Here is a 14,683-nt window from a genome sequence, read left to right on the forward strand (position 1 = left end):
GAGGTATGAGAAGATTAGGAATGGCAGCCCTGGCTAAGCACGGATGGAATGACTAAGTATGTGGAGTTGACCTTTGATGAGTAATGCTCAAGACCGGAGGTGACAGGTTAGGATTGGCTCAGACGTTCGGAGAGACAACAAGGAGAGTAATGAGTTAGGGAGGGGGTGGGTGGTGGGGTTGGTGGGGGTTTAGTCTGTGAATGAAGATTAGGGGTTAGGGCTGGCTGTGAAGGATGGGGGGGTGGGTCGTCAAGGGGGTTTCTTATAGCCTCTGCAGAGTCCAGTCTTCGCAACCCCCCACCCCCCTTTTGCCCCTTCACATATAATAATGTGCATATTACAAATTTAAAAGAAAATAGATTTGTGTGTTTGATGATTTTTTTTTTTGTTCACAGTAGTTCCTTTAGTCCTTCTCTCAGTTATAGAGAGTTCTCATGGGCTCCTCTGCCATGAAAGCAGAACGCAGAGAGCAATGTGTTCTTCAAATGTTCTAACACGGTTCTCTCCCAGAACTCCATGTAAATGAGTGCTGTGCGTGTCTCAACTGTGGCAAACGAACACTTCGGAGTTAAGCTACTTGGATAGACTATATTTCTTTTTGTTTTTTTTTGTTTTTTGTTTGTCTAGTTTTTTGTTTTGTATTGTTTTTTGTTTTCGAATACGCAGATACAACTCGTAGAAACCGCAAAAAAGAACTTTTACTTTGGCACATATATACGCTGTGGCGGTGTGTCCGTATTCCTTAACACAACAGAGGCGGTGAGAAGGACTGCTTTGTCTGTGGCACAGTCTGTGAGATCCTGTCCCCTGTTGTCTGCTCCTCAATTCCCCCTCACACGTTGTGTTGAACACCTTAGCATAGTGTACTTCACTCAAACCTCAAACACTCTCCATGCTCCCTCTGATCTCACGTCTGCATGTCAGTAAAATGTGTATGTGTGTGTGTGTGCGTGTGTGCGTGTGTGTGTGTGCATGTGTGTGTGTGCATGTGTGTGTGTGTGTGTGCATGTGTGTGTGTTTGTGTGTGTGTGCATATATGTGTGTCTCTGTGTGTGTGTGTGTGTAGATTGATGTTCATGTGTCTGCACAGGCATGTGTGTACATGTTGTTCCCTTTTTCTTTGCTTGGTTGGTTTTGTGTGTGTTTTGTCGTCTTGTCTGTGGTTCCCCCCGTTTTTTTTTAAATCCTTCAGATCTGCGTCTCCTGCACGTTCTCCTTCGAGCTGTTCTTGAACAGTAGGGGCTCCATGTGCGAGTTCTGGGCTTTGAGCGAGGAGTGCAAGCCCATGTGGAGGGAGAGGGTCGGGGGGCTGGCTCTGGACTCCAGTGGCCCGTCCTGGCCCATCTTCCCTGGGGGGCTCAGGCTGGGCGGGCTGCTCTTGGAGCCGAGGCTGAGGCCCATCACGTTGTTGTTGAACGTGTGGCTCTTGTAGTAGTGGTTGAGGTCGGCGCGGCCGATGTTGGGCAGCGTGACGATCTCGGGCTCGTGGCCGCCAACGCCCACGCAGCCGCCGCCCACGCAGCCGCCGCCGGCCGAGATGCTTCCCGCCGCGTTGCCACGCAGCGTGGAGCCGCCGGAGATGCCGCTGGCGTTGCCGGCGGTGAGCTCGTCCTCGACGTTGATGATCTCGATGGCGCGCGCGGGCCCGTGGTGCTTGTGGAGCTGGTGCTGCTTGCGCAGCTTGTAGAAGACCACCAGCATGACGGCCGCCATGAAGGTGATGGCCACGAAGCAGCCGATGATGATCTTGGTCGTCTTCATCACGTCGTCCAGCCCGTGCAGGTTGGCCACGTCCGTAATGGACACGGTGAAGGCCTTCTCCGTCACCTTGTCGCGCGGCGAGAGCGGTGGCAGCGAGGGTCCGTTGGGCGGCACGGTCCCGTAGACCGCCCGCTCGCCCCCATCGCCCAGTGCCCCCGGCATCGTCCCGCCAGGTATCAGCGACTCGTTGACGTACTGGCGCGCCGAGTCGTTGACCTCCAGCGTTTCCACGGTGACCGTGGTGAAGTAGGTGTAGATGCTGGTGGGGTCGGCGGCCGACGAGACGTTGAGCAGCGCCGTCGCCGACGTGTTGCCCGCCGCGTTGGTCACCATGCACGTGTACGGCCCCGCGTCCTGCATGGTGACGTTGGTGAAGTTGAGCGTCCCGTCGTGCAGCACGTTGATGCGCACCTTGTACGCGCCGTGCGTCATCAGCGTGCCGTTGGGACTCAGCCAGTTGACCGACGTCATGGTGGTGCCCGTTCGGCACTTCAGCTCGGCCGCCATGCCCTCCGTCACGTTCAGGTCGGTGGGCGGCTCCACGATGACGGGGGCGTAGCAGGTGAAGTGGCTCTGGTCCAGGTCGCCGATGTAGCGGCCCTTGAGGCGCGGCGGCGCGTGGCATCGGGCGCAGCAGGTGGAGTTGTCCGGCAGCGCCTCCTTCAGCCACCAGCTGAGCCAGAGGATGTCGCAGCTGCACTCCCACGGGTTGTGGTTGAGGTGGACGCGCGCCAGCCGCTGCAGCGGCGTGAACAGGTCGTGCGGCAGCGAGTGCAGCGAGTTGTGCGACAGGTTGAGCTCCTCCAGGCTCTTGAGGTCGTCGAAGGCGTTGCGCTCGATGACGGACACGCGCGAGTGCATGAGCCACAGCTTGCGCAGCGACACCAGGCCCTGGAAGGAGCCCGGGCGCAGCATGCCCAGCTGGTTGCCCGACAGCTCCAGCTCCTCGAGACGCACCAGCGCCGTCAGCTTGGGCACGTCCTTCAGCTCGCACATGCCCAGGTTGAGGAAGCGCAGGTTCTCCAGGCCGTCGAACGCCATGTCCGAGATGTAGACCAGCTTGCGCAGCTCGCCCAGGTCCAGGCGCCGCAGCGAGGGCACACGGGCGAAGGCGTTGGAGTTGATGGTCTCGATGGGGTTGTTGCGCAGCCAGAGCTCGCGCAGCTTGCTCAGGTACTCGAAGGCGCCCGAGGGCACCACGGTGAGCCGGTTGTCGAAGAGCTCCAGGGTGGTGAGCGCGGGCAGGCCGTTGAAGGCGCCCACCTCGATCTGCTGGATGTGGTTCTTGGAGAGCTGCAGGATCTCCAGGTGCCGCAGGTGTCGGAAGGTGTCTGACTTAATTATCTGCAGAGGAGGAGAGAGAGAGAGGAGAGAGGTGTGTGTGTTTGTGTGTGTGTGTGTGTGTGTGTGTGTGTGAGAGAGAATGATAGAATGAGAGTGACAGAGAGAAAGAGATGGTAAGAAAGAGCGACAGCAAGAAAGAGACAGAGTAGGAGAGAGTGAGAGAGAAAGAGAATGTGTGTGAGAAAGATGGTGTGAGTGTGAGTGAGTGAGTGAGTGAGTGAGTGAGTGTGTGTGAGTGTGTGTGTGTGTGTGTGTACATGTGTGTGTGTGTGTGTGTGTGTGTGTGTGTGTGTGTGTGTGTGTGTGTGTGTGTGTGTGTGTGTGTGTGTGTGTGTGTGTGTGTGGTAGAGAGAGAGAGAAATGACAGATAAGATGCAGACAGACAGAGAGGAGATAAATAGGGTAAGAGGGTGCATTTACATATGGAAGCTTTCAATTCAGCCACTGAATGAATATATATTCATCCAGTTTTATGTTTATTCTATCTGATTAAACTTAATGCTGGAAGCTCCTCTCGTTTCTGTGTCTGGCCATGGCAGATTTCAAACGGGGCACACCGTAAAAAGAGAAATATGCCCGCAATACAATGTCTGGAAATTACGAGAAAATCAATTAAAGGGGAGATAGGAGAATGGGGTAAGTGGGTATAGCTGAACAGCAGCAATCCATGGAAAACTGTAGATAATCGCTAAGTTTAAATTTCAGGGCAGATGCCCCTGTCTCGAAAATGGGTTTGAGTTTCTCATTTCCAACTATAATATCTGCTGCTGCAGCACTTTGTCTTGTAAAACATTAATCTATTAAATTAGCCCAGTGGTCAGCAGCTTAGCAACCGTACTTAGGTTAGCTTGCTGGCAGGCAAGCTGATTTTTCTAAATTTTAGCCAGTTGCCAGGGCAACTAGAGAATCCATGATGCTCTTATATATATTCCCACCACTGTATGCTTTCCTCTACAACTGCTAGCAAGCAGGCTGACAAGCAAGCGAATATACAAACAAACAATTTAATAAATAAAGGCAACAGAGAAAACAGAAAACAGAACCCCTGTCCACACCGCAGGGTTATATTTTATTTCTGAACTGTACAGTTGTGGCTCTGAACTCTGAACTTCTTTTCTGAAATGTTCCAGAACACTAACGAGTCACTGCATTCCACCTCTGCACTGAGTCTCAAGTCTCTGCCTTCAATGTGGCCCTGAGCGCCCTAGTTTGCAATGCATCTTGGGACTAGTCAGGAGGAGGACCACAAACATTTGGTTCGAGGCAGAGCGCAGTGTTTTGCCGGCGGAGGATTTTGATTGGGTGGAAACAACATTGGCTGTCATGTTTATTTGTGGTCATACACTCCCTGGCGCGAGGCTCCCTACCCATGTAAACTGGTATGGTAACCGGAGACAAACAAATTAGTGAGAGAAATAATTAATAGCGTTCTCGGAGAAAACCCACACTCACAGAGATTATATGCTATGGCGCACTGAAAATGAATCGCCGTTACCATTTCAGACTTGAGTCTACATTAAGGGTGCATTTGCTGTTATTTTCCTCTCCGTGTTTTTTTTTTTTTTTAATCCAATGTTTTCCAATTACAAAAATGTTTGTTCTTTTTTGATTGTGCATCACAGAAGGCAACGGATGGCATGAGAACTGAGAAAGATGAGAAACTTTGCTGCTTTGTGCCTCTCGGCGGGCTCATGAGCAGCCAAATACAGTCCAAATGGTGCAGTCTTCCAAATCAAATCAGATTTTTTTCCAAAAAAATGGGGGAACTCAAGGGTACAGATATGCGAACGGCTGCAGCCAAACTGGTAGACAAGAAGGTTGGAGGTTTGGAGGTTAAGTTTGACTGGGAGCATTCACACACACACACACACACACACACACACACACACACACACACACAAACACACACACACACACACACAGACACAATGCATACATGCACACAATGAAAATGTAAAGCGAATTTGAATCTCAGGGAGTTCATAGGCACACACACACACACACACACACACACACACACACACACACACATACTGTTTGGTGAGGTTCATTCTAAGAGAGCTCACACACACATTCACGCACACACACAAACACACACACACACACACACACACACACACACACACACAGATAAAATGCACCCTCCATGCACATATGCGTAGCTTTTGGATTTAACTGTTGACTAAATGTACATGTACAAGGGCAAACTGCTCCAAATCATCACTCTTTTCCATCACGTTCTATTGACCTTATTTGGAATTCCCAGATTCCCAGGAACCCATTCCCATGGCTACATGTGTCCTGGAGGCGAGGACGAGAGCGTAGTGTATTCACACACGCCTGCGCTTAATGTCCCTCAAGATGACACTCACTGGCATCCCCCGAAGGCTGAAAAGACGGGTCCATCAGATTGCGTTTAAGCCCAAGTACATGATGCAGAAAAGCGGTCAATACTAAGGCTATCATGAAAGCTAAGCTATGGGCAATATTAAAAGATGGCAGGAAAAGTGTTTTTTTAAACAAGGTCTTGGGTTGAAAAAGCTATTGAACCTATCATTTACAGTACACCCAGTGCACAACATGTCAAATCTTCACACAGTAAGTCAAAGGAAAACTCACAAATGCATACTGAACATGAAACTGTTGTCAATACGGCCCCATTTTTTACTCAAAGTGATAGTACCCCATCTTTACTATGCCTGCTAGCAAAACGGTACTTTCACACTGGTGGCCCAGTGGGCGAACCTGCCTTTTGACCTCCTCAGTTGTTTACATGTGCCTCCTCAATGGACTCTAAGAACAAGACAAATTAATAGAGTTCTATAAATAATGAATCCACTCAATAATGTGAAAAAATTGGCAACAAATCAAGTTCCCACAAATAAATAGATAAATAAATAATAAACATATGAACAAAAGCTCCAGCATGACCGCCAACAGTGCCCTTTAGTGGACCAATATTGACCGGTTAAACTGCTTACTGTTTGGGGGATTCGTGTGTGAAATTAGTTAACAGCAAATGGTCTGCCACTGGCCATGTAGTGAGTAGGCTCTCAACTCAACACCTGGGCGAGTTAATACAGCACACCTGGCCTCCATTAGCCTCCTGCCAGGAGCCGCCCATAAGCCCAGACTGGCACACACTCCTGCTGGCCCTCGGCCTCCACAGTGCCTTCTGGACCTGCCGCTTTAAGGGGGATGCTTATCATAGCTACTTTTAATATGCCGCCTGTCCCAGGGACCAGGGTTGCCAGATTAGTGCCAAATAGGGGTCTGGTGGGTTTTTTTGTTTCTTTTTCTTTTTTTTCTTGAGTGTCAGTCTGACATTGATAGGACGTGTTTGTCCTTCTGGTTGTTATCTTTTCTTTTTTTCCCCTCTTCAGCAGCCTGATTTGCTTTTCAGATCTGTTGTTGTTGTTTGTTTCTGTTCCTGATGCTATTTTCATCTGTTCCCACATCTCCCGTCTCACATTTGGATAATATCAGTATGCAAGACGAAGGCATGTGCATTCTAATGTGGCGCCTTTAAGCTTTAAAGCCATGGCTTACAGGAGCATACAATAGCATTCCCTCTGCTTTCTTCAATCAGTGTGTTGTTTAGTGTACCTCTCACACTTACTTCAAACCAACACATCTAGCGTAATACTGCTATATCAGATGGCACCATTGGACCTTCAGCTTCGTCTGAAGGATGTTTTTAATCTATACTGTATTGCTGACGGAGATTAAAAAGGGACAAGATTGTGTTGTCCTCCCAGAGTTCTGCATGTATCCATGATAACACACCTGACTCAACATAACCTAATTTGTATATTTAGAACCTAAAGACAACTTTTCATTTTTCTTTAGCCCGCAGGCTGTTTGGCCAACCAAAAAGTTGACTTGTTTATCCAGAAACAAGAGAGCACTTTAGGACTCTAGGTTGAAGATTTGACATTTTAGTTTTTTCCTTTGTCTTTTCTTTCTTTCTTTTTTCCCTTCTCCTCTCTCTGAGCCCCACCGCCAGCCCCGCCCTTCCTCTAGGTAAATTTTTCATGGAGGGGGGAGATTTCCTTGGCGCTGCCAGGCGGCGGGTCTTGGGTGTGCCTTCGGCCGGCCCTTCTGGGCTTTTTCTCAGGCAGCGCCATCTGGAAGTAAGAGACGATGGAGAGGTTGCTAACTTCCTCTAGACATCCACCCCTTTCTCAGATCCCTGAGTGGAGTACAATGATTGCATCCCAGCATCGGCAGCTTGCAGATATTTACAGGCAAGTTGTTCTTGATAGATTGGATTTTGATTCTGTTGTTCAAGTTGTGCAAGTTGTTCTTAATAGATTAGATTTGTGTTTAAACTTGAAATATGAGCACTGAGGTAGTCTTTTCAAAAATAATTTAGTCTTCAGTGTAAAGATTCTCACCTCAAATTGATTTTGCTACGGGTAGCAGCTGTTAATATCTTAGCATCTTAGGATATGCTGTTTCCAAATAATCAAAGTAATCCTAAGACTTTTTTTACTTCCTAGTGCGGTGTGCTTGCCGTGTAAACAAAGCATTAGTTCATTTGAAATCGTTATTCAATCGATCCAGGGATGCAGGGTGGGGGGTGGGGGGTTAGTAGCATTGAGCTTAATATTTACCTAGTGACTTAGTGACTAGTAAGACTTCTAAGATTTCCACACTCTTAGAGGTTTAACTCTAGGCAACTACAGCAGTGAATGTGTGTGTGTGTGTGTGTGTGTGTGTGTGTGTGTGTGTGTGTGTGTGTGTGTGTGTGTGTGTGTGTGTGTGTGTGTGTGGTGTGTGTGTGTGTGTGTGTGTGTGTGTGTGTGTGTGTGTGTGTGTTTTTTTAGATGGAGCACACTGCATTGTGAGACTACATAAATCTGGTCCCACTGCCTCGTCCCATTACACACACTTCAACCCTGGTGGCCCTAAAACTGATGGGTACTCTTCTGTGGTGTTTTAGAGTGGACAATATACTGAGTACAAATATAAATGCCAAAATATTTTTCTGAGATCTTCAAAATCTCAAACATTTTACTGAGACAGTTCAAATCAGTTGATGCTTCAGGCAGTACATTGTAGACTCTGCATGACTAACACAAAAGAATTTCTTTTTATATATTTTTTTTGGGGGGGTGCCTTTAATTTGATTGGACAGTGGAGACAGACAGGAAGTGAATGGGAGAGAGCGATAGAGATGGGAAATGACCTCAGGTTAGAATCAGACCCTGGTCCCCTATGTGCACTCAAACCCCAATATGGTAGGGATGCTGCAGCATGTGCCACAATATATGATTGACCCAAGATATGCATTTCTGTAGAATTTTAAAGAAAAGCAGGGTCTTACATTTCAACTGGTGAAACATGGGTCCAAAACATAACGTTGCATTGATGCATTTGTTTAGTGTAGCCTAAGAAAACAAATATATGAGTCTGTTAGGTAAGGAATCAATATTTAGGGTACTATAGACAAACTGTCTCAATACCACAATGGAGATGAACAAGCGATCTGTACTTCAAAACAGAACTGATACGTAGACCTACATAGCCGACAGTCTCATTTGATTTTCTGTAAAAAGCGCTGGTCTCCCATGAATTCCTGTCCCTACATTATGTATTTATGAAAATTTAATCAAATAAATAAACTACTGTGGTGTGCTGCTTTAACGTCAAAATGCCATGCTGTTGGTGAAACATAATCTTGTCCATTTCTGGCACCATCACCACATATGTTTAATACACTTCCGTTCTTCAAACGGAATCTAATTGCTTAATCTTGCTAAATAAAGGGACTAAACAGGCAAATCCCTCTCAAACACACTTACGAAACAGGTCCATCAGCCATGCATAGAGGACGCTCCTAGGGACCCCAGTTGAGGACAATAGAAAAATGGGCTAACCCTGTGGCCCTGCACGCTAACTAATTGGGGATGTGCACATCAGTGGAGCAAGGGTACGAGTGCGCGTAATGGGACAAGGCCCATTGATGCCACTAATGAACCTTTATGAGGGGAGGGAAAAAAGAGAGAGAGCCACATCTTTCTGTATTGCCCTGGGTAGCATCGGGTGCCGCCAGCAGCCTCTCGTGTCTACTTCTCTTCCTCTCCCTCTCCCTCTTCTGCTCTTTCTCTCTTTCTCTCTCTTCCATCTCTCTCTCTGTTCTCTAATTTTTTGGCTAGTGGCTTCTGCTATGTAGATATTCCTCTATTCGACCTTTGTTTCACCCTTTCACGCATGCCGGCCTTTCGGACGAGCCGCTATTCTTCCCCCCTTTCTAAGGATTCTCTCCAGCAGGCCCGTTTTTTTTCCTTTTCTTTCTTTCTTTCTTTCTTTCCTTCTTGTGCGAGTTCTAGCGCACGGGCCCTTTCTTTGAGCTCACTTTTTATTCATACCCATCTTCATTTTTTTATTTTTGATGATGGCTCAGGAAATGGAGTATTGTCTTCAAGAGACAGAGGCCTCGGGTGGCGGAGCGTGCCAACTCTGCCCCTACGCCACTCCACCCATACAACCCACCCACCCCTATTCTTACCGTGACATGGTTAGGTCCATATTTTTAGGAGGCTCTCGTTGGTTAGTTTGACTTAATATGACGAGACAAACCCGCCCAACCTCAAGAAAAAACTGCTTACCAACGCATCATGTATACAAGCCTGCTTCATCAGAAGTGAAGTCTGATGGCTCTACCTTATAACTATGTACTTGTGATCACATAGGCCTTCTTTTGGGCTTGGTTGCCTGGTTACAATAGACGATGGCTCAGATGGCTCTCAGATTCAAATTAGCCATCTTATGCTCCAATATTCATCGCTGCAGTCAAAGCCGTAGCCAGGATTTTTCAAATACCGAGGTCAGGGGCGTCGCTAGAAATTTTGGCCACTCCGAAATGTTAGGGGGTTTGGTTTATAACTTGAACCAACACACTGTTCCACAATATTCTATTTTTTAGATTTGTTTTGGATGCACCTGTATATCTCAAGAGCTTTTTAATAAAAACAAGCAAAAAACTAAATTGGCTTTGGATATTTATACTGGACCTTGCTCAATCTGTTATTAAGAATGATCTGCTTCTCCAGAGTAGTGAATGTTATATTTATAATTTGCAGGGTCATAGAATGCAGAGCTTAGGCTACCTTTTGATAAAGTGAGTGTCACATGTAAGAGGGCCCTTCACCTATCATTTCCCTTTCTTCTCCTCCTCTTTCTCCTCTACTGCCTGATTTCTATCTCCTGTCTCCTGTGTTGAATTTCTTAACAACAAGTCTTTAAATTACTGACCAATAATTTATATAATTTGACAAAAGGTTATGTTTGGGCCATGAGATAATATCCATCACAACATTAATTATCCATCCTATATAACATTAATATAGCTTAATTTTCAGTGCAGGTTAGCTAACTGAATCTCCACTTAATTTCAACATAACATTTTCACTACAGGTTAGCATCTCATTGGAGCCTTATTGCATCTTTATTGTATTCAACATTACCTTTCTCACCTTCCCTCCTTCTCCTTGTCTGCTCAACTTCTGCTGGCTTTCCAAACGTTAACTTTGTTGCAGCCTTTGTTCAGGTCAGGTAAATTAAGATTACTTGCTGAAATTGGACAATGGATTTGTGCATTGAAGTTTATGTGAGAGCTGCGTCGGACACACTCCCCGATAGCCGAGTCTACTTTCGTTTTGACATGTCAGAGGTATCTGCAACGACGTGTCACGTGACGGTGCGCTGACGCAAGTATTATTGTCTCGTCGGCTTTTTGTACTTAATAAATTAAACAAAACTTGTTGAATAAAATACCGGGGACATGACCTCGGTGCCCTCTATGGTAGCTATGGCCATGGCTGCAGTGTTTGTATGTTGTGATCTGTCACAGAGCATTTCTGTGGATGTTTCCACACAACAAGCTCAGAGAACCAAACCTGACCTACCATTAGGTCACCCACAACTTCTCCATGTTAACTCTCAGTGCCTGAATTGGTATTGACCAGAGTCTAGCAGTGAGAGGGCCATAAAGGAGAGATGTGCAGTCAGGCCTGCCATCTTCTCTCTGCTATCATCTCTCTGCTTCCCCATTCTCATGCTCATCTCTGTCCAGCGTCAGAGCGAGCAGGAGTAATGACCAGCTCGTTGGCCCCCCTGCGAAGCGCGCGAGGGCTGCTCGGACGCTTCCTCGAGAGCCCGGTCGCAAGAGAGTTGTCAAGGGAACGCAGAGCCGGGCTGGTGGGTGGATGACGCCTTGGCTCCTCCTGCAGCTCTCTGCACCCCTCCCCCCCCACCTTCCTCCAACAACCCCCCTCCCCCCATCACCCTCCTCCCCTTCTCCTGATGGATGAGAGGCACTGAGGCGCGGGGAGGTGAGGGTGAGGGGGGGGGGGTCGCTTCTCGCTTCTCGCCCCTCCATATCTGCTCCAATCCTGAGTCAAAGCTAGCCATGCAGAGCGAGAGTCAGAACTAGATTTATGCAATGACTTCTGCAGTATGCGCTCCTCGGAGCAGCTGGACTGGGTGTAAGGAACTGCTGTTCCCGCGACGGCAAAAAAGAACTTGGAAAAAAAAAAAAGGTTCATGACATTTCAGGTTAATTTCTAAAAACATCTGTTCTACAATCATGTCGAGACATCAACTAATATATTATGTAGTCTTTTTAAACGACTACAGGAGGGGTAAAATATTCCTAACTCTCAGTGCCCATAGGAGCCCAGAGAAGGGCATGTTAGAGAAGTGTGCAGTTAGCGCTCTTAAGTGTTCCGTCCAGCTTCACAGAGAGTCTGGCTTTCTGGGCCCTATCTGCAGTTTCGCTATTTGCCACAAAACAAACAAGTTATCAAGCGAAGAGGCCTGCTTCACCTCTGACACCTCTATTTCTCAGGCCAAGCCAACACAAATGAAGTCGTCTAAACCCAAAGCCACAATCTCCTGAGAAGCCATTCGTTTCTGAGGGCTTTAACCGGCTGCCACCTCAAACCTTTGCATGTTTTGCGTTCTGGAGCTCAAGTGGAACGCAGGGGTGAATTCCAGTGATGTCAACGTTACTATGGAGATGGGATATTTCTGGGTAGCACATTGCCACTAATACTTTGGTGTTTGTGAGACACACACACTTGAAGGAAGAATTGATACTGTGTGTCAAGAAAAATGTTTTGTTCTGCATATTGGTTTTAATGTTGACTTCTATTTGTTCTACCATGTAAAGGGAGGAGAAAAAAAACCACCTAGAAACACTTTAAAAACCTTTGCTGTGTTGCTTTGCACTTCCGGTTCCATTTTGTTTTTATTTAGTGTTTGACGATATATTTCTGCTTCTCCCAAGAGAAACCATTTCTTTCCAAGGCATTTGTAGATGTCCTTGCATCACAGAATATTTCTGGCACAGTTAAGGCTGGAATAGAGGAAAATTTCTCAACGTCTGACTCTGTTCCTGAGGAAAAAAAACCTCGCCATTCTGTAGCTATCTCTAGTCTGAGTAATTCAGTGCAGGAGGGACTAGACAACTCACACTAGCCCCAAAAGCCCAGAATGCAACACAGACCCAAGATATTTTGGGCTTACAAGTCATAGGCCTACATACAAGAGATTCAGAGGGAAATCATGGACTGCAATACAAGAGGAACAGAAACGCATATTGTAGATATGGAAACGTCTTTTTTAAATTGTGTGAAGATGTTTTTATACTTTAGGACCGCTGGTGTCCTAAAATGAACATTAAACTTTGCATCTATCTTCTCTTTGATGACATGTGAAGGCAAAAAAATAATAATAATAAGTGAAGAAGTGTCATTAAGAGTAGAAAGATGCACGCATACAAACACATTCAACATGGTCATTACAAATGTAACTGGAAAAGATCCTTGACCACCCATGAACTGTGAATTACACTGAAGTACATTGACAAAGGAACCACAAAACAGTGGTGCACAGGGCACAGGGAAATCTGCCACTAACTGGGGGGCAATATGTCTTTGAACTTTCAATTTTGACATTTTGCTGTGCATCATTTCAGATTGTTCAATTTCAACAGTACCCCTAAGTCCAGTATCCAAGGCCTACCACCTCAGATTGTGTGCGTGCATATGCAAATTTTCGCCATAAACTCGGGGCAAACGAAAAACTGCTTTTCAAATGTTTGCCTTGGTTTCCTGTTTTGAGCGCAACCCCAGTGCACTGATGCCAGAACAGGGCCAGGTCAGTCCCAGACACTGCTTCTGTGGAGAAAGTCTAAGCGTCCCTCTCATCCACTGATTGAAGTGCATATTTCCACTCACTGAATAGGATGTGTTTACCCACATGTTACACCAATGTCAAACGCAATATATAAACAACTTCAGCCCATTTCTTTAAGTGGGATGGGGCCCTAATCACATTAAATAAGTGCAAGTGTAAGTGCATGCCTTGATTTCTGTCCTGAAAACTATTCTGATTAACTGAAGTATGTAAACAGCATGAACGGATGCACATTGCACCTGTTTTAAGTGCACACCTGGTGTCAGGTCGCTCTATAAGAGCAACTCGATTCATTCACCAGATTACAAGTAAACAGTTTGCGTAAACACTGGAACTCTGTGTATGTTGACACTCTGATTGAATTATCACCCCAATCTGATTGCTAGCCAGTCATGGGGTGTTGTGACATTGGAGTATTGTCTTTGCAAATACGCCCTTTGTGTGTTTATAATGAGGTGCTACAACGGGCAATTCGTTACCTTGATTGTGTTCTCCTGCAGGTTGAGGTATCGTGTGTTCTCCGAGATATTGTCAGGCACCTCAGCCAATCCCCTCCTGGTACAGATTACCCGGCTCGCCTGATTAGAGCAGCTGCATGGGGTGGGGCACGGGGGTGTGGCTGCTGTCAACTGAGGTCCGCTGGGGTGTGGCCACAACAAAAGTTGGACCAACCAGAGGAGGGGGGTGGGATTTGACAAGCCGGTCACCATGGCAGCCCACATGGCAACAGGATCATGACCCCCCGCCCCTTTTCCCAGAGTGTTGATTGGTCAAAAAAAAAAAAACAATGCACAGAAGTATCACAAATCACTTCCAGGCAAAGTCCATCCTATCCTTGTATCCGTATGTTTTCACCTGAGCACACCACACCACTGGACGGAAACTAGTTAAAGATATGTAGCTGATGTCGGAGCCGCGGTGTCTGGCTGTCAGCGTTCGCCTTTGATGGAGACAGTGTCCTCATGCTGTTTCAGACTGTTGGATCCACCCACTGAAAATGAGAAGGAAAAAAGAAAGCAAGAAATAAAGTGCATGAGAGAGAAAGAGAGAGAGAGACAGATAGATAGGGAGAGAGAGAGAGAGAGAAAGAGAAAGAGAGAGAGAGAGGATATCATCAAAATCCATCCCAGCTATTACAGTCCCTTACATCATCCATCACAGTCATGTTGTATTGTACATCAGTAATGTTTTGGTCAAGTCCCGTTCTGCTCACAGTTGGTGCGGGGTGCATGCGTTTGCCTGTGACGCTGTGACGTCTCATGCATCATACTGTACAGTACATGTCAGTAGAGAGGAGGCGGTCGGTCGCCCGCAGAGACAGACAAGTCATCTATAGGCCCTAGTTTCTATAATGTGTGTAATACGGTGACGC

At 46.7% G+C, this 14,683-nt stretch overlaps 1 protein-coding gene across 1 annotated transcript; it reads right to left on the reverse strand.

The window, feature by feature from the left end:
• Nucleotides 1–1,188: 1,188 nt before the first annotated feature.
• On the reverse strand, nucleotides 1,189–14,033 carry LOC143138572 (leucine-rich repeat-containing protein 4B-like). Its single transcript, XM_076299016.1, has 2 exons — nucleotides 13,791–14,033; nucleotides 1,189–3,105 (listed from the first exon to the last, which is right to left on the reverse strand). Exons 1-2 carry the CDS (start codon nucleotides 14,031–14,033, stop codon nucleotides 1,189–1,191), a joined length of 2,160 nt encoding a protein of 719 aa, XP_076155131.1.
• Nucleotides 14,034–14,683: the final 650 nt, after the last annotated feature.

This window comes from Alosa pseudoharengus, unplaced genomic scaffold (assembly GCF_046254945.1).
Source record: "Alosa pseudoharengus isolate Yale_2024_CS ecotype anadromous, Long Island Sound unplaced genomic scaffold, YU_APseudo_1.1 YU_APseudo_1.1_scf_21, whole genome shotgun sequence".
NCBI classification, from domain to species: Eukaryota; Metazoa; Chordata; class Actinopteri; order Clupeiformes; family Clupeidae; genus Alosa; species Alosa pseudoharengus.

Excerpts from the sequence above, each read along its gene's own strand:
- LOC143138572 (XM_076299016.1), bottom strand. The coding sequence starts at position 14,033 with ATGTGGGCTGCCATGGTGACCGGCTTGTCAAATCCCACCCCCCTCCTC. Across the intron at positions 3,106-13,790 it reads TGCAGGAGAACACAATCAAG|ATAATTAAGTCAGACACCTT; the intron begins GTAACGAATTGC and ends CCTCCTCTGCAG.